Source organism: Mus caroli, unplaced genomic scaffold (assembly GCF_978045245.1).
Source record: "Mus caroli unplaced genomic scaffold, Mus_caroli_1 scaffold_10, whole genome shotgun sequence".
NCBI classification, from domain to species: Eukaryota; Metazoa; Chordata; class Mammalia; order Rodentia; family Muridae; genus Mus; species Mus caroli.
Genome location: NW_028227265.1, coordinates 103039521 through 103057997, shown reverse-complemented (window position 1 = coordinate 103057997; position 18477 = coordinate 103039521). Strand labels below are relative to the sequence as shown.

General features: G+C 46.9%; 1 protein-coding gene across 6 annotated transcripts in view; it reads left to right on the top strand.

Moving 5' to 3' along the window:
- Erlin2 (ER lipid raft associated 2) overlaps positions 1-18031 on the top strand; it is a 35815-nt gene extending 17784 nt beyond the window's left edge. The window contains exons 1-13 of one of the 6 annotated variants that reach the window (XM_085844047.1): positions 2738-2813; positions 3723-3816; positions 3946-4067; positions 6032-6113; positions 7897-7943; positions 8338-8399; positions 8543-8668; positions 10716-10789; positions 10945-11003; positions 11250-11341; positions 12408-12497; positions 14877-14956; positions 15301-18031. In XM_085844047.1, the coding sequence (XP_085700173.1) occupies positions 3760-3816; positions 3946-4067; positions 6032-6113; positions 7897-7943; positions 8338-8399; positions 8543-8668; positions 10716-10789; positions 10945-11003; positions 11250-11341; positions 12408-12497; positions 14877-14956; positions 15301-15504 (1095 nt within the window). In that variant the 5' untranslated portion in view covers positions 2738-2813; positions 3723-3759 and the 3' untranslated portion in view covers positions 15505-18031. Of the gene's footprint in view, positions 1-2344; positions 2540-2715; positions 3073-3722; positions 3817-3945; positions 4068-6031; positions 6114-7896; positions 7944-8337; positions 8400-8542; positions 8669-10715; positions 10790-10944; positions 11004-11249; positions 11342-12407; positions 12498-14876; positions 14957-15300 lie in introns of those variants that run through there. The other 5 variants (XM_029480443.2, XM_085844048.1, XM_021170909.3 and 2 more) reach the window with 5 other exon arrangements.
- Positions 18032-18477: the final 446 nt, after the last annotated feature.

Here is an 18477-nt window from a genome sequence, read left to right as displayed (position 1 = left end):
CTTCTTCTCCAGACACCATCCCATCGGAAATGTTCTCTCTCCAATCAGAGTATCTTTTTCCAAACCAAGTGAGCTTTCTAAACATCAAGTACATTTTTCCTTCCATAAAATGTAGCTCACATAAAATCTTTTTCAGGGTTAGAGAGATGGCTCAGTGGTTAAGAGCACTGACTGCTCTTCCAGAGGTCCTGAGTTCAATTCCCAGCAACCACATGGTGGCTCACAATCATCTGCAATGGAGTCTGATGCTCTCTTCTGGTGTGTCTGAAGAGAGCAATGGTGTACATAAAATAAATAAATAAATCTTAGAAGGAGAGGAAGAAGAAGAGGAGGAGGAGGAGGAGGAGAAGGAGAAGAAGAAGAAGAAGAAGAAGAAGAAGAAGAAGAAGAAGAAGAAGAAGAAGAAGAAGAAGAAGAAGAGAAAGAAATTTTTTTTTTAAATCTTTTTTCAGACCAAGGGGCAAGGGCTTGGTGGGGGACTTGCTATATAAACCTGACAACCTGAGTTTGACCCCCTGAACCTATGGTGGAAAGAGAGGGAATGGGGAACCTCTGGCCATTTGTCATCCCATCGCAAGTATTTTGTCAAGATCTTGCAAGATGTTTGATTGGAACATGGCAAGTTCAGGCCAGCAGTTTTGGTTGTCAAGGGGATATTAGGACCAGATCAACATCTAACTTGAGGTCCAATTGTCTGGAAAAAAAATTTTTTTTAAGTAAGCCAAGACTGCCTTTGGGAACAGAGGCACTATTGCCCATGTTCGTTGGTCTAAAAATGGGCCAAGGCCAGTTTCCTGCTCTGGAATGGCCTCCAGAGACCCAAGTTTCACTGGAATTAAATTCCCAAGCGTTTCCAGAGAGAAGAATAAAAGACTCCTGAAGCTGAGTCAAATTCCCAGGACACTGCTACAAACAAACGGGCCCTTTACCCACATCACATGCCTGTCAAGCAGAGAAATGGCCGAAGTTGGGTGTAGCTCCAGAAATAGCAAAGACTAGCCTCTCGGGTACTGGAGGTCTCATCAGAGGGTAAGAGCAAGAAAGCTTACCAGTTCGGCAAATGAGGACTCCAGACTAAAACCTCTGTTCCCCTCACATATCAATGAGGCTGTTAGGAACTGTGGCTCCCAGACTGGGTGATGTCTCCAGTAAAGGACCTGACCTGTTTGCTGTTTCACCTTAGTGATCAATAAAGGACAGAGCGGTGCTTGGGAGGGAAAGAAAGTTGAGAGGCTGGAGTTTGGGGATAGGAGAGAGGTAAAGAAAGGGCTCTGGTACCAACATGTAAGAATATGTAAGAGTTGTTTGTAAGGAGAAACAAACACTGAGACTCCAAATGACCTCAAACAGCTGTAGGGGGCTTTATTTATTGTCTGAGAGGTAGATTCTCTAGTTTGGACCACACTCTGACCAGGGCACAGGACCCAGTCACTCAGGAACCAGAGTCCAGGAGAAGGTAAGTCACATGCTTCAAGCCTCAGGTTTTGTAGCTAAGAATCGGGAAGTGGAAGGGGGTTCTTTAAGGGCAGAATGGGGAGTTTGCCGGGTCCCTTAGACAAGCTGTTTTGAAACTACTTGGTCTGTTGTCTTCTGCAGCCACTGGGTGTCTGGGATTGGGGGCAGCTGCTTTTCTTCTGCTGTCACCAAACATCTGGCTTCCCGGAACTTTGAATTCAGTTTCAGTGCCTTGGCTTTTGGGAGAAGACAAAGGGGTTCCTTTACTCTCCTTTTCCTGAGTCCTAAAATCGTCGGACATTGACCACTGGCCATCTACTGTACGGAAAAGCCTTTTCATTTACTAAAAGCGGGAGTTAAAGTGGGCACTTCCTGGCCTGCAAACAAAATGACTGCAGTGGCCGGTTTAGAAATTTCCTGCTAAAGAAGCAGATTGGGGATAGAGGACAACCACAAAGCCCTTAGTTCCATCCCCAGGACAAAACGGAGAAAAGACCCAGTATGACTGTCCCAATGTAACGCTATGGCAAGGTGAGGTCATGTGAGGGCTTTAGGCTAGGAAAAACGTTTTCTTCCTGGTCTGCTATACCCCCAGGGGGTGGGGGTGGGGGGTTGGTGCAGATGACAGACAAAAGCTCACCGTGGCATGTGTTAAGCAAGATAGGAAGCCGGAACTATTAAGGAAATGCTAAGTTTTCAACAACTGCTGTTGACCTCAGCACTCACAGACTTCAGAATCCGTTCATTAAAAATCGGGACAATAATTCCTTGTTAATTACTTTATGTTGCTGTGGGGACCTCAAGGCCAAACAAAGCTCTCAGAAAAGTATAAAGGGCAATTCAGAGTAGGACTGTTGACTGGCGACGTCATAATCTGCACCTTTGAAAGTTTCCTTCAGCTAGTGCAGCAGGAAAAGAAGCGAGCAGGACAAGAACGCTGCACCGCATTGATCCCGGCTCCAACTTGAAGCGAAGGAGAATCTCTAGCAACCTCCGAAGCCAGCGCCTCGGAAGGCGATATCAGAGCCTTGGTGTCCCGAGCCCGCTCTGCCAGCCCTGGGCATCCTAAAACCCGCAAGCCCAGGTGCGCAGCCAGCGTGTCGGCTCGCGAGCGTCCCCTGGCGCCACCGCCGAACACTGCGGCTCGCAGCGCGAGGGGGCGGAGCGGCCGGACGAGCCCAGGGGTGTGGTGGGGGCGGGGTCTTCTTTTTATTTATTTTATTTATTTTTTGCGCGCGCGCACTGATGGCGTCATCGAAGCGACTGGCCCGGAAGGAAGTAGCGTGCTGAGGGGTGTGGCGGTTTCTACGGTTGCACGGGGGTTCAGCCGTGTACGGAGCGCCTGGAGGGACAGCCTGGTACGCGGCCGCCGCCCCTCCGTGCACGCTCGGCATCGCTGAGGCTCGGGGGGTGGGGGCGGCTGGAGCTGACGTCCTGAGCCCCCTCAGCTCGCCCACCCGGGAGTCCAGTCCCCTGCCCACGGGTCCGAGCGGAAGCTCCCGGCCGTGTCTGCCTCGCGGAGGAGGGCGGGGAAAGGGCAAGAGGTGGCTTTGGGGTGGTAGTGAGGACATTTGCAGAGAGGACACTCCTGCTGCTCGGTAGCTGAAGGCCGCTACGGTAAAAAAATAAATAAGTAAATAAGTCAGACCTGAGAGGTGGACTCCGTGCCCGGTGTGCCGGTCCGTCACTGTAGTTTTTTCCAGCTCCTTCAGGGTTCAGGAAATGAGTTTCTACATGTAACTCTGTGGCATCTGGGTCCCTGGACATTTGGGGACATCCCACCCCACCCTACCCCATCCTCGCCTCGGAGTCGTCCAGAGTTTCCAGCCTGAGACATTTCCAGTTTCCTATAACCATGGGGCTTGCGGGGGCAAAGGATATGGGAGAATGTGTTTCAGTTTTACTTAGAGATCTGTCCCGTTTAAGTCAAAGGAACAACAGAGAAGGTGGAGGACAGGCCAGAGAGAGAATCCTACGTCGGAACTCAGTTGCTGGCGCTCTCACGCTTCCCCCCCCCCCCCACAGGGTCTCAAGGGAATGACTGGTGGTTTCCTTCGAAATGGCAGGCAATTAGAAGTAGGAGGCTCTGACCAGAAATACATAGCCACAGCTGCCTGTCATTTGACATCCTCTGTAATTTGGGCCAGCACCCTGCAGCTGCCTCTGTTCCTTACAAGTATAAGTGGCTCTGTTGACAACACGTTAACGTGAAAGGGAGAGAAGGCTGTGTTTTGAACCCTGCCCAATTGGCACCGAATCTCTCTTAGGTATAGCTGTTTCTGGAGCTAATGCCCCCTTGCTTCAATGGGAATTATACTTCCACAGTTAAGGAACGGAATGTTGGCTGAGAACAAGGACACAGTGAGTTGTAGATCTGGCTAGTAGTGTGTGTGTATTACAGCAGGCTGCCCCAGAATCACTTTACGTGAGCTTCAGCTTGGTGGCTCTCCTGTACATCAGGCTACACATTGTCCCATATCTTCTCTCTAGGATACAGGTTCACTGATGGCTCAGTTGGGAGCTGTTGTGGCCGTGGCTTCCAGTTTCTTTTGCGCATCTCTCTTCTCAGCTGTGCACAAGATAGAAGAGGGACATATTGGAGTATATTACAGGTAAGGCAGAGACTGGTGCCTCCCTCATCGCTTATGAGGTGCACGCGTGTCTTTATTTAAGTCTATAAACTTAAAACTGTCTTTAGTATTTTAAGGTGCTGCTGATATGGATTTGTGGGTTTAAAAGCAAAATCTGAAGGAACCATTGCTCTTCCAAGATCATCTCTTGACATAGTTTTCTCTTGCATCCCCTGAAGAATCTTGTCTCCACCCTGCAAGGCTGCTTCTCCAAAAGTTGGCACAGTCCCAGTGCTTGATGGCAACTTGAGAAGTGTACTCTGCTAACTTGAGAGACTGTTTTAAAGTGAATGTTTCAAAAAATGTAAAGGCTCGAAGGATGATTTGTATCAAGGCAGCTTTCGGGGAATGACTCCTAAATGATCTCGAATTACTTTCTTTCCAGTGGCTTTTGTGACCAAGGTTTTCATTGTAGGTTTTAGAAGGGGGATTTGCATGACTAATTGTTTGGTTTGTGGTGCTGAGGATCAGAGTCACAGACTAATGCATGCTGGGTAATTGCCCTACCACTAAATATACCCCCAGCCCTTGCTGTAAGCCTATATGACACCACCCCACCCCCTCTGAGACAGGCTCTCGCTATGTAGCTCTGGCTTGCCTGGAATGCTCTACGTAGACCAAACTGACTTGAACTCGGATCTTCCTGCCTCTGCTTCTGAGGTGTTAGGATTAAATGGGTGTGTCAATATGTTCATCTTGACCCCTCCTCGTAGATGAGCCCTGTAATACTTACTTGTGGACTGCCCGTAGCAAGCTCTAAATGATCATTAAATGAGAGCTGTAGCTCTGTGGAAAAGCTTCTGACTAACATACTCAAGACCCGGCGTTTAAGAACATACATTAAAAAAAGAAATGGAAACTTTTATTGAGTTTCCTGTCTTTGGTAATTTATCCCCACCATTCTGCTTTCATGTCCCCCAAAGCTTTGAATTTTGTCAGTCATGTACAACTTGATTAGGACTATATGTCAAATATATATTATATTTTATATGTATTGAAATGACTTTAAAATTATTTTTGAACCAAGTATAGTGGCTCAACACCAATAATTCCACCACTTGGGTTAGGGCTAAGGCAAGAAGATTACTATGAGTTTTAGGTCAGCCTGGGCTACATAGCAGGTGCTAGGCAAACCAGGGCTATGTAGCAAGATCTGTCTCAGAAACGGTGAGATATCGTATGCCAGTCCCCAGAGGATTCTGGAACTTGGTGAGAGAAAGCAGATCTTTCTCCCTTAATTAAATTCCACTTGCCTCTTCTATCATGGAGTCTAAAGTTATGTAAGGAGTGAGCAAAGTGTAGCTCATAATGGTAAATACTAGAATGTGTGATGCCCTGGTTCAACCTGAGCACTGCCCCCAAGAATATTCTTTTAATTGTCTATGTCACTGGACTCCAACAGTAATGCTGCTCGTTGAAACTGGGTGGAACGCTCTGGTGATGACCACAGGCACAGCCGCCCTGGCAGACTTCTCTCTGGACCCAGGTGTAGCCAGGGACTCTGCTGCCTTTGGTTTCCTTAGGCTCCATCCTTACTTCTCTGGTGGAAAAGGTCTGACTAATGGTCTGACGTTTTCCATCAGGCTTCCTAGAATGTTGAGATAGAAGAAAGGGAGAAGGAGTAGCCGTGTCACTCTCCATTCAGTTTCTATAGGAATACAGAGATGGGTGCCCTTAAGTCTTGATCTAAGGTTCACAACCTTCCTAATGCTGTGACCCTTTAATGGAGGCACCCATGGTGTGGTGACCCCATCCACACAGTTATGCTCATTGCTCTTTATATCTGTAATCTTGCTACTGTTGTGAACTGTAATGTAAATGTCTGTGTCTTAAGTGACCCTTGTGAAAGAGTTGTTTGACCCCAAAGGGATTGGGACCCATGGGTTGAAGCACTGCTCTAAGAACCCTCTCTTGGGATACTGAATCTGCTCTCTCCTCCTCTATAGAGGTGGTGCCCTGCTGACCTCCACCAGTGGCCCGGGTTTCCATCTCATGCTCCCGTTCATCACATCCTATAAGTCTGTACAGGTATACGTGGCTCGTGTGGGATGGCTGGATCATTTCAAATTTGGGTTGTTGACTAATACACAATTTGAAGATATTTAGAGATTAGATGAACACCTTTTCATTGACAGACTTAAGGATTCTCTCTCTCTCTCTCTCTCTCTCTCTCTCTCTCTCTCTCACACACACACACACACACACATACACACAGTCAGAGGCTCTTCTGTAATATCACTTGATCACTGAAATAGCTGAATGAAGCCATTGACTGGCTTTGGCCTATCAGCCCCAGGTGGAGATTATTTCCTCACTTTTGGGGAAGAGCTAAAGAAGAATTTTTTTTAATGAATGTTTAGAAGAAAAGTCAAGTATGTGTGCATATTAAATCATAGGTTACCATGACAGCTGGAAATAAAACATGGAATTTTGCTTGTCCTTGTTTGAAATTCAAAACTATAAATATAATTTCATGGGGAGGAAGGTTTGGTTGGGTAAGGGCCAATGCCATGTAAAATCAGAGTAAGGTAAACTGTAGCTGACCTCCTCCCGACTGAGGTAGACTAAGCATCTCTAAAAGTATATCCAACCAAGACAGGGCCAGAGCGATAGCTGAGCGGTTAAGAATACTGGCTACTGCTAAAGGGGAGGAACAGCAATATGAACTAACCAGTACCCCCAGAGCTCGTGTCTCTAGCTGCATATGTAGCAGAGGATGGCCTAGTCGGCCATCAATGGGAGGAGAGGCCCTTGGTATTGCAAACTTTATATGCCTCAGTACAGGGGAATGCCAGGGCCAAGAAGTGGGAGTGGGTGGGTTGGGGAGCAGGGCTGGGGGAGGGTATAGGGGGCTTTGGGGTTAGCATTTGAAATGTAAATGAAGAAAATATCTAATAAAAAAAATGCCTTAAAAAAAAAAAAAGAGAATACTGGCTACTCTTCCAGAGGAGCCTGGTTCAATTCCCAGTACCCACAAGGCAGCTCACAACTCAAAAATGTCTGTAACTCCTGTTCCAGCTGATCTTAATCTCTTACTCATGCAGACAAAACAGCAGTGTAAATAAAAATAAATTATATATTTTAAAAAGTATATCCAACTAAGAAAACTCAGACTTCAAGAATAATTTTTTTTTTTTTCGGTTTTTTGAGACAGGGTTTCTCTGTGTAGTCGTGGCTGTCCTGGAACTCACTCTGTAGCCCAGGCTGGCCTCAAACTCAGAAATCCGCCTGCCTCTGCCTCCCGAGAATAACTTTTAAAGCCAACTCAGCAAGGGACTGGGGGTGTCACACAGAGATAGAGGCTAGCTTACACCAGGCCCTGAACTCAATTCCTACCACAAAAGATTGAAAGAGAGAAAATTAAATTAACCCAGCAGAACACCCATCTTTCCTCTGCCTTGCTGTGTGGCCTTCACAGTGCTTTGGGTAGTTTTTTCTTACCTGAGTCTCACAGTGATGCTGAGCAGATACTATATTCTGAAACAGGTTGGAAAGGAGTCTGCTGCTTCAGCACTAGGAAAATACACCATGCAGGCTCCAAACTGTCTTTTTTTTTTTTTTTTAAATGATCCTACCCGTCCATATGTTCTTCTTGTTCTCTTGTGTCACACAAGAGTAGGCACCTATGATTAGTTTCAAGTTACAGCCTGTACACTATGCTAGATGGGACAGTCATGTTTAGCAGCAAGAGCAAAGCTCAATCCAATCGAGCCATCAGTTACGAAGACAAAGGCTTTGGGCCTTCCAAATAGTAGGTGGGCCTCTTTGTCACTGCCCGTTTTACATTAATTGATGTTTCCTCTGTCTCCAGACCACTCTCCAAACTGATGAAGTGAAGAACGTACCATGTGGAACCAGGTAAGGAACCCAGAATAAGGCTGGTGAACCCAGCAAGTAAGCGAGGAGAGGCGGGAGGCCGCAGTGAGAGATGCTGTGAGGGACAGGCAGTGCCGACCGAAGTGAAGCCGGAATGAGAGGCAAACTGCACACCTGGTCATTTGCTCTGTCAGAAGACACTAGTGACTCAGAAGATAGGAACTGCCCGTTCTTTCCTGACACTGCAGAGGTCTCACTGCTTCCTTGTGCAGGTCAGAAGCTCTGCACACCTCCTGCTGAGAGGTGTGAGCTGCCTCACATTGCACAAACATTATCCTCCTCCTGTTCACTCATGTGTCTCAAGTCATCTCCTTAGGAGATTTCACCAGATTCCAGAGCTCTCTGGTAACGTCATTACCATTTCTCTCTCCAATAGTGGTGGTGTGATGATCTACTTTGACAGAATTGAAGTGGTGAACTTCCTGGTCCCAAATGCAGGTATGACTTGTAGCTTGTTCATACACTCGTGCACACACCGTTTGTCTGAACCCCACAAGAACTGAGAAGTACAGGTGCTGAGATCCTGTTGAGAAGTTTGAAGTCTTGGCTTTTCTTATGCTGAGCCCTCTCCTTCCCCACAGTGTATGATATAGTGAAGAACTATACTGCAGACTATGACAAGGCCCTCATCTTCAACAAGATCCATCATGAGCTTAACCAGTTCTGCAGCGTTCATACACTTCAGGAAGTCTATATCGAGCTGTTTGGTAAGAACATGGTGCCACTCCACCCTTCTCCCTGAGGCCAGGCAGGCTCCAGCAACCCTCTCTCTGTCTGCTTCTGAGCCACCACACCACAGAATGGGGACTACACAGCAGCCAGTCACAAAGAGGGTTCCAGATAATATCAAGAACAGCCAGCAGAGTTGTCTATACCTGTAACCCTAGCATTCAGGAGGCTGAGGCAGTAAGAAAACAAGTTCAATGCCAGCGTGGGCTACAAAGTAAGACTTTTTCTAAATAAATACCCACACCCACCAAAAAAAAAAAAAAAAGAAAGAAAAGTTAAGAACATTGGAAGCTCCTTGGAGTAGTCGGGCATAGGCATTGCAGTAAGAGTGGCTAGAGCAGCCACTGCTGGCCTGAACAGCAGACTGGAACAGAAGTGTCCTCACTACCCCGAATATTCTATAATGAGAACGCAGTGAGAGGAATCTTACAAGGCATGTAGCCTAATGTATTCTTTTTAAAATTTTCTTCTCTCATACAATACATTCCATCCATAGCTTCCACTTCCTCCACGCCTCCCAGTCCCCATCCCTTCTTCCCCTCTCCCCTAGATCCCGTCTCCCCAGAGAGAAGAGTAGGCCTCCCAGGGACATCAGCTAAGCTTGGCACACCAAGACAAGGCACAAACCCTCATGGGGCCAAGAGCAAGAAAATGACTTGTTGCAAGTAGATGCCAAAGCTGCAACCAGACCCCTCCTCCCCGTCACTTGAGTGGTCCTCCCACTGAGTGCAGGGAAACATTGTGTGTGTGAGAATGGTAGGTCCCTGCTTAATTCTAGAGGTAAAGAAAGAAGTGTAGGTTTTTATACTTCCGCATCAAGGTCTATCGTTAGGGAAGTCAGAGCAGGAACCTGGAGGCAGAAACTGAAGTAGAGACGTGGAGAGTACTGCCTACTGCTGGCCTTTCACACTTAACTGTGCGTGCATTTTCATAGCATCCTCCCACGTCTGTCGTAATCAAGCAGATGCCTCTATCACATGCCCGTCGGGTTAATCTGGCAGAAGCAGATCTTCAGTGGACGTTCCCTTTTCCCAGTTGTGTCTGGTGTGTGTTATGTTGACAAAAATAAACAAGCATGGTATCTATTTCTTCTTGTACTCTTAAACCCATATCAAATAGTTTTATGCTTTCTCTCCCTCAATACTAAGAGGCTTGTGAGAACATATTCACATGTAGACACATAACAAACCCTGGCCTACCATAGGGCCCTTGAGAATACTTTTAACACTGTAACAATAAAAACATAGTATTAAGCAGCTCGCTCTCTCTCTCTCTCTCTCTCTCTCTCTCTCTCTCTCTCTCTCTCTCTCTCTCTGTGTGTGTGTGTGTGTGTGTGTGTGTGTGTGTGTGTGTGTGTTTTGCTAGATAGACTCATCCAGGGCTAGAGTTCTGCATGTCCAGCAAGTGCTCTGCCGCTGTGCCACTCCCTGCCCCACCCCCAAACCAAAGGCTCATGTTTTGGTTGCTAGCTAGCTTCCATTGTCCTCAGTTTGAAATCCATAAAAGGAAGGAGACTCGCTGTTCTCACAAGCTACGGCTGGGGCACAGCTGGCTTAAAGTATAAGGCAGCTGACAATAGTCGTGTGATTCTACTCAGATATCCCAGCCTGCTTCTGTTGACTTTTTCCAGCACCTCCGTGAGATCTCAGTGGTAGAAGGCAGGAAAGGAGGCACAGCCCAGAGAGGCAGCTTTAGTGTTGCTGTTCAGAGGAGGTCAGTTATGGCAGGTGACAAAAGCTAGTCAAGGAATGCTTATAATTGTTTTTTGTTTCTTAAGCTTAGGCACCCTGAGAGGTATGGTTGATGCTTTAAACAATGAAGGGGATTTACGTTGAGGCCAGAGTAACGGATTACTTCTGTATTTCACTTCCATGGAAGAATGTTCTAAGGTCTCACCTTAGGTTTCTGGCTTAGGTATATACACTGTGTTGGAAAGACTACAGTGGGTTTGCTGGTGCTTTCTCCACACTCTTCTCTCCCCACCTAGACAGTTAAACAGCTCCATTTGTGTCTTTTGGATTCCAGATCAAATTGATGAAAACCTCAAGTTGGCTTTGCAGCAGGACCTGACTTCCATGGCCCCTGGGCTGGTTATCCAAGTAAGCATTGCCTGAGCGGGGAGTGCCTGTATTTGACAATGTGCCTTCTCGAGGGATGTTCTGTTAGCACACCGACATCCAGAGCCCGTCAGAGCTGATGTCCCTGACCACTGTCATCTTCCTTCCCATCAGTTGTTATTTGTGCCCTTCTCCAGGCTGTACGAGTGACAAAGCCCAATATACCTGAGGCAATCCGCAGAAACTATGAGCTGATGTGAGTATGCCCTGGCCTAAGCTGACCCCAGCCCAGAGCCACAAGCTCTGATTCCCCCTTCCCTTAGCATGTTAGTCTGCTGTACTGTAAGCTTGGGGGCATGTCAGCACTCAGGGCTGCAGAGGAGCCCTGGAGAGCAGTGGTGCTTTTAAACGGTGAGAGAGTCCTAGCAGTGGAGATACAGGGACAGACAAGGAAGGTTACTGGCAGGTCTGCTTTATTAAACTTGTTTGTTTCTGTTTCCAGGGAAAGCGAGAAGACGAAGCTTCTCATTGCAGCCCAGAAGCAGAAGGTGGTGGAAAAGGAGGCAGAAACAGAGAGGAAGAAGGCCCTCATTGGTCTGTGTTGGTTCTCTAATCCCCTTTCAGGGAATAAGGGTTGGGGATGGTAGGATGATGTAAGGAAGGCTAAAGCATGGTTAATTCCCTCAAATGCTTCTGGTGTGCTGGGGTGGTGTTCATATCCCCAGGAGCTAAGTGGAAATTATCAGATCATGGGCACAGATAGTGAGTGAGTGTTGAGTCTCTGAAGTGAAAGGGCTTTTTCTTAATAGGAATGACTGCCATTCACTGAGAACTTGATATGTGAAACAATTCAATTGTCATATCACCTCCAGAGGAAAGTGCAGTAATTTGCTTGGATTTCTTGTTCATTTGATTTCTTAAATATTATTTTATTTATTATTCTGTGGGGTGAGGTGGGAGTTGGGAGCTATGCCTGTATGTAGGAGCTGATATGCCATGGCACAATTGTGGGGGTCAGAGAGCTTCCAGGATGCTCCTCCCACTGTGTACTGACGTCGCAGACTGCCCGGCAAGCACTTGTACCCACTCAGCATCTTGAGGTCCTTGTTTGTTTCACTGAGATCTGTACATGTGTCCAAGGCCATGTGGCAAATAAGAGAAAGTACTGGAGCTCCGATCAACCCGAGCTATTTCCTAAAGTGAAATGTCAGGGTGACTTTAAAAGGCTGACTTCCCCTAAACATGCTTTCTCCTGGGTCAGCTCCCTCAGTTACTGTTTGATGCTGACGCTGTGCTCCTGTGCTCACGGGGACAATTGTCTTTGCTCAGGTGTGCCCATGGCAGCTGCCCGCTGTGGACTTGGCTCTATCTGAGCAAACCCAGTCAGGTATTAGGGCGCTCAGATCAGGGGACAGGTACAGTCAATCAAGGTCTTTTGTTTTGACATTATTTGTGTAAGTGTGGGCACATGCATGCCATGGTGCTATGTGGAAGCTAGCAGACAGCCTGACCACCTGTGGGAGCCAGTTCTCCTTCCACCATTTGGGGCCTGGGGTGGAACTTGCATCAGCAGGCACCTTTACCCACTGAGCCATGTCACCTCCCTAGCCAAGCTTTTGACATATCAGCAGTAAATCATTTCTCCGCTTTATTCTCTTAGAGGCAGAAAAAGTGGCACAGGTTGCAGAAATCACCTATGGGCAAAAGGTGATGGAGAAGGAGACAGAGAAGAAGATCTCAGAAATTGAAGGTAAGCACTCATGATGTTGTTCCTGATGGAGCGTGGGTGCTGAGTTATTTCCTGAGCTCTTTAGTCTCTGTTTCAGGTGTCGTGATGTCTCTGAAACACTAGTTCTCCTCCACTTAGACTTAGGGTCAGAACTTGGAGCCAGCGTTGACAGGAGGCAGGAATACCGGCTCAGCAAGTGTTGCTTGTGTAGATTGTGCATGGGGCATTTTCTTGAGAGTGAGAAGAGAAATGAAGGGCTGATAAAGTCATCCAGTGGGTGGAAGTGCTTGCTGTCAAACCCGAGGCCCTGAATTTATACCAACAAGCCTAAGGGTGGGAAGAGAGAGCCAACTCCTGAGAGCTGCCATCTGAGCCCGAGCACTCCCCCGGGCATGCTTGCACATGCGCCCATACATACATACACATACATAAATGTTTGTAAGTAACTAACTAAACAGTGCTGGAAGCAAGGGTGTCAGTCCAGGTGTGGTAGCATAGTCCTATAGTCTCAGCACCTAGGGTAAAGGCAGAACAGGGTGGTGGGTCATAGGACATTCTGAGCTACAGAGCAGGAGCCTGGCTCAGAAAAGAAAAGAGACAAGAAAAGGAAGAGAAGCAAAGAGATCTCACAGCCCCTGTTGAGCTGAGCTCAGTCTGACAAGTGTCTCTGAGCACTCTGACATTGGACCCAAGCAGCAGCTCTTCCTGCCTTTGCTCTCTCTAGAGCCAGGCATGTTGATATACACTGTCATCCATAGCAAGATCCTGTTAGGGGATAGGAGGCAGTTGGTTGCATACTTTAATCTTATTTGCTATCCAGGCCCACACAGACATTAGATTAGCCTTGGTGACGACCCTTTTCAGCATGTGCAGCTCTGGAGCTGAGAAGTGTTGGTCACTCGCTTCCAGCCATCGCTCACTACAGTCCCCTCCCGGGCCCTCACTTCCCCACTGCCCTCACCTTGCTTCATGTAGTGTTCTGTCAGTGATTTCCAGGACAAAGGGATCCTCAAGGAAGCTTCAGGCCACAGTGTTCTGTGTAATTATACACTCACTGTGGAGCCTGCAGGCTTTGCAGGGACCTACCGAGCAGCTGATTAGGATGTCACAGATCGTGGGCTCTCATCAGGGATCTCTTGGTAAAGCAGTGCTTTCATTTCCTATAAATGGTTGTCATGGGGCTGAGAGAGGCACAGCTGCTAAGAGAGTTTTATTGCTCTTCCAGAGGACCTGAGTTTAGCATCCAGTACCAGTACACACATTGTGCAGGTCACAACCACCTATAAATCCCACTCCAGAAGGATTTGACCCTCTTGGTTCTGTAGACATCTGCACTTATAAGCACATAATCACACACAGATACACATACTCAAAAATAAACTTTTATAAGATGGATCATTTTACTTACTGGGATTACTGGGTAACATAGAAAAGCTGTCTTAAAAACACCAGCAGCGGAAGCACTCACTGCCAAGCCTGATCATGGCAGAGAAGAGACCTGAGTTCCCTAAGTTGTCCTCTTACCTCCACACATGTGCCATGCTGTCCGTGCTCCACCCCTCTCAGTAAATAAACACTGTAATAATGAAAAGGTTTTAATTTTTTAAAATGGTGAAAAGTAAACAAAAACAACCATAAACCAGCATCCCCAATTAATTATTGCCCCTGAATATTTCCTTGTGAATGTGCCTGGAGTGCAGCTGGCGCATCCCCGGGCCACGGGGCTCAAAGCTGAGCTGGGCATCACCACTGAGCTGGAGGATTGCTGCTACATGAAGTGCTGAAGCAGGTCTGAACCAGACAGCGCTCCTCTGGACCAGCATGCACGAATCTAGAGTTAGCCAACCTCATCACTGTTAGAAACTTTGGGGAGATGGAGTTGGAAAGGGTCATCTGTGGTATTGATCTTAGGTAGACCCGTGACAGGCATGGCAGTGCATGTTTGTAATCCCAGCACTGGAAAGGCAGGGTCAGGGTGACACCATATGATATGCATAGTGTACATCATGTATGATGAAGCCAGATGGAGGTGTCCTTCTGCAGTAAACCAAAGCTCTTGCTGCGATGTTGGGAAGATCTCATGTTACTTTCTTTTAGAGAATTGGTTTCTCTGTACTAACAGGAAGTCTGCATAGTCCAATGCTAGCCTAGCTATAAGGTGAGACCATTTCAAACACAAAATACACACACACACACACACACACCAATCTCTCCAAGGCCATGGAGACCAGAAAGTGTCTTTGTTGGGTTTTTGTTTTCTGCAGTGCCAGGAATGGAACCTGGACTTTATGTGTGCTGGACAAGTGCTGTCTATACCACTGAGCTATAATTGCCAGCCCCCAGACTGTACCTCCCATGGTTTTGTACTTGATCCAGTTCCCTGCACCCTTCACCCCTTAGATGCTGCGTTCCTGGCCCGGGAGAAGGCGAAGGCTGATGCTGAGTGCTACACAGCGCTTAAGATCGCAGAAGCAAATAAGGTAAAGGCTGCCTGACCCACCATCCTGAGGAGGTGCTTGCCTTTGCCGCTCGCTCCCCAGAGCCCTTACAACAGAACTGCGGACCCTCTGCTGGGTTCGACGGGCTTCTCTTGTGTGGGAAGCCTGGAGAGAAGCTTCGTTTTGTGTTGAACAGGAAAACTCTGGAAACTGTTGCTACTCTGTCATAGACCTTAGATTATTTTCTCTCAGAAAAAAAAAATGGTTTCTGGGTAGCAGGGAGGCCATGAGAAGTGCAAACGCATGTCTGCTTGACAGATGCCCTCCCCAGATGAAATTCCTCTCTGGTGTCCTCTCCCTAAGCTCTCTTCACTTTTCCATCACAGCTCAAGCTGACTCCAGAATACCTGCAGCTGATGAAGTACAAGGCCATTGCTTCCAACAGCAAGATTTACTTCGGCAAAGACATCCCCAACATGTTTATGGATTCGGCAGGGGGGCTGGGCAAGCAGTTTGAGGGGCTGAGCGACGACAAGCTGGGCTTTGGCCTAGAAGATGAGCCCCTCGAGGCACCCACAAAGGAGAACTGAGGAAACGCTGTCTGCAAGCTCTGCTCGGGCAGCTTAGAGAGAGCTGTGTTCTTTAAGATGAGACAGAGCGCTCCTCCTTTCCACACTACCTTCCTTGACTCTTCTTACTGTGGTTAAAAAGGAAGAATGGGCACAAACTTACCCCCTTCTGGGAAGGGAGAGCAGATGGAGAGTTGTTTTTTGGGTTTATTTTTCATTCAGGTAAGTAAGTTGTATGACTTCTGAGAAGGTGTATACACCGTAGATTTGACCTCTGACCTGCAGACACCAACATTGTCACTTTGAAGCTGGTTTAAGTGGGGCTACTGTCAGTATGAAGAGGGAGTGTGTGCTGCCTCCTCGTGCTTGAATTCCTTCAGGGAAAAATGTACTCCACAGTTCTCTCCCTTGCCTCTAGTGTAGGCAGTGTCTGCGTGTGAGGCTCATGACACAAGGCCGTCTGCTGCGGAACATGAGCTGCAGAGAGCGTTGGCCTGCTGGGCTTTTTGACTGAGTGGATTACTCGAGAGTTAAGCTGTCTTGAGCCCTTTTTAGGAAGAACTTGGTGCTAGGTTTTGCAAGGTTTTCTACACACTGTACTCTGCCCTAGTGTTTGTTGGCTACATCTCACCGCAGCAGGGCTTGGTCACACCACACACTCCTTTTCCATACTTTGACCTGATCTGTGATTTCATTTCTTCTTGAATAATCTATTCATTAGTTGCACTCAGCGTTAAGATGGGAACAAACAAGCACTGTTAGCTGATGACGTAGCTCCTTATACCCACCCGTTAGCACTGTAGTGCTGTGTGGCTAATTATGCGTATACTTTTGAGACCAAACATCTTTATCATTATGGAGATTCTTCATTGAAGAGCTCTTAACACTGTGGAGAAGGGCCCAGCCAGATGACACCCAAGTAGTAGTGCCTGTGGCCTGTGCTGGGGGTTTGTCTGACACACTGATGAAGAGAGCAGGCAGCCACTTGAGAGTCGGCTCCAGTGAGTCACCCTAGGAAACTGAGAATGGGAAGAACAGATATGAAAGAAAGGGATTTCTTATCCTGAAATTGCGCTGGGGGCGGGACTCCACCATGGCCTGTGAGTGCACACAGAATGCCTCTGTGGAGGGCAGCTCTGCAGTTAATCGGCAGACATGGCAGTACCCTGTGCAACCATGACTGGCTCTAGCTTAAGACTTGGCCTTGTTAGCTGGTCCCCTACCTCATCCTCCCCACACACACAAAGCACCTACTGTTCTCTCTTAGGTGACTACTATAAATGATATTTTCTGGCATCAATTCCCACCTCAGTTTTGGTTTTGTAAGTCGGGCCAGTTTGCTCCTAAGTGGCACCAGACTTGTCAGGTATTTGGGAAGCATTCAGCCGGCCCAAAAAGAGGCAGAGTTCATTGTGCTTACTTCAGATGTTCCCTTCTCGGTCCAGACTCCTCAGACGGAGATTTCTCAGGCCACTGACCCTGGCCACACTGTGTACAAACTACAAAATGTTCCTGAAAAGGACATTTTAATGTGCTCAAAAGCTCTTGCAAAAGTGGGTTTTTTCCCCCAAGACCAACTCATCTTCTTCCCATTTGTTGCTGCTAATCACTTGTTGAGAGCAACATGCTATGCCCAGCATCCTCTCTCGCACATGCACCTCAGAAAACACTACTTCAGTGGAGTCGGTGCAGGAGGGAGGGTATCCCGCCATCCAGCACCCTCCTAGCCCGAGAGGCTCTGTAACTAGCATTTTGAGAGCTCATCCCTCCTTCACAAAGAGCCACAATAGAGTCCTGCTGCAGCTGCTCCTTCCCTGCCCCTTTAATGTCACTTCTTTAACAAAACATAAATGTCCCCATGTCATAGCATAAATTCAGTAGCTATTGGTATCTGTCACAGCAGTAAAATCATGGAACTCAGATGTCTTTTTAGCATGGGATAGATACCTAGCCCATCTGTCTTTATGACCTTGTTTTTTGTAATACTATAAAATCTGATTTAAAGCATTTGAATTCTAAACATATAAAATGTGATAAGCCTGCAGTTTTGTAGGCAGTGAATTCATGGCTGCTATTTTTAAGTAGAACTTCTATCAAAATGCGTTAACTGTTTGTAAAATTCAGTTTTTGTAGGACTTTCCCAAGGCCCAGCCACCTTGACAGAATGCTTCTCACTCACTAAATGTTGCAGAAGCAATTTATATTCCATATAGGTTTTTAATCACTTTTCAATATATGGTTAGAATGTTTGTAAGGAAGCCTAAGTTTAATAATTTTTATATAACTAAAAATAGGTGTGGAGGACTCAGTGTGGGTACTGAGGAGGAATGAAGTGCTCTGAAAAGGGCGGTGTTTCATACACGATCTGTGGGGCTGTGTATCTCGTGAAAGTGAGATAGCCGAGCTTACTGACCTGGGCTGTCGTCAGCTGGACCTCGATAAACTGTACCTGGACAATAGCTCCTCTGTCTGTGAACTTCACCTACTTCGTTGTCCTTAGCGGGCTTCTAGCCACTGTTTGTTTCCTTATAAAAGCTGGAATGGGCAATCATGTGTTTGTACTTCCATTCCTTTTTATCTCTACTTCTGTGTAAACTGGTGATTGAATAGTTAAAGCAGTTTTTTCAGTGTGCCCCAAGGGCATTAATGAGCCTTTATAACTGAGAAATGATTCTTGTTATAGTAAGTATTCCATAAATGATACTACTAGATAAATTACCTTGGGCTAATAGCTCCAGGATTTGTTTCAGACAACAAAAAAGGTCTCAATGTGAATATACTTAACATTTTGGATTTAATTTCAGTCTTGCTAAATAAAATGTTTTTGTCTTTTTCGATTAAAGTAAAATTTACCAGTAGATTGGAGGACAGGTGATAGAAATCAAACTTCCTGGTAATATAGATTCTTACCAGCATGCTGGTACATGCCTTTAGCTCCAGCACCCGAGGAGAAGAATCTGTTTGAGCCCAGCCTGATCTGCATAGTGAGACCAT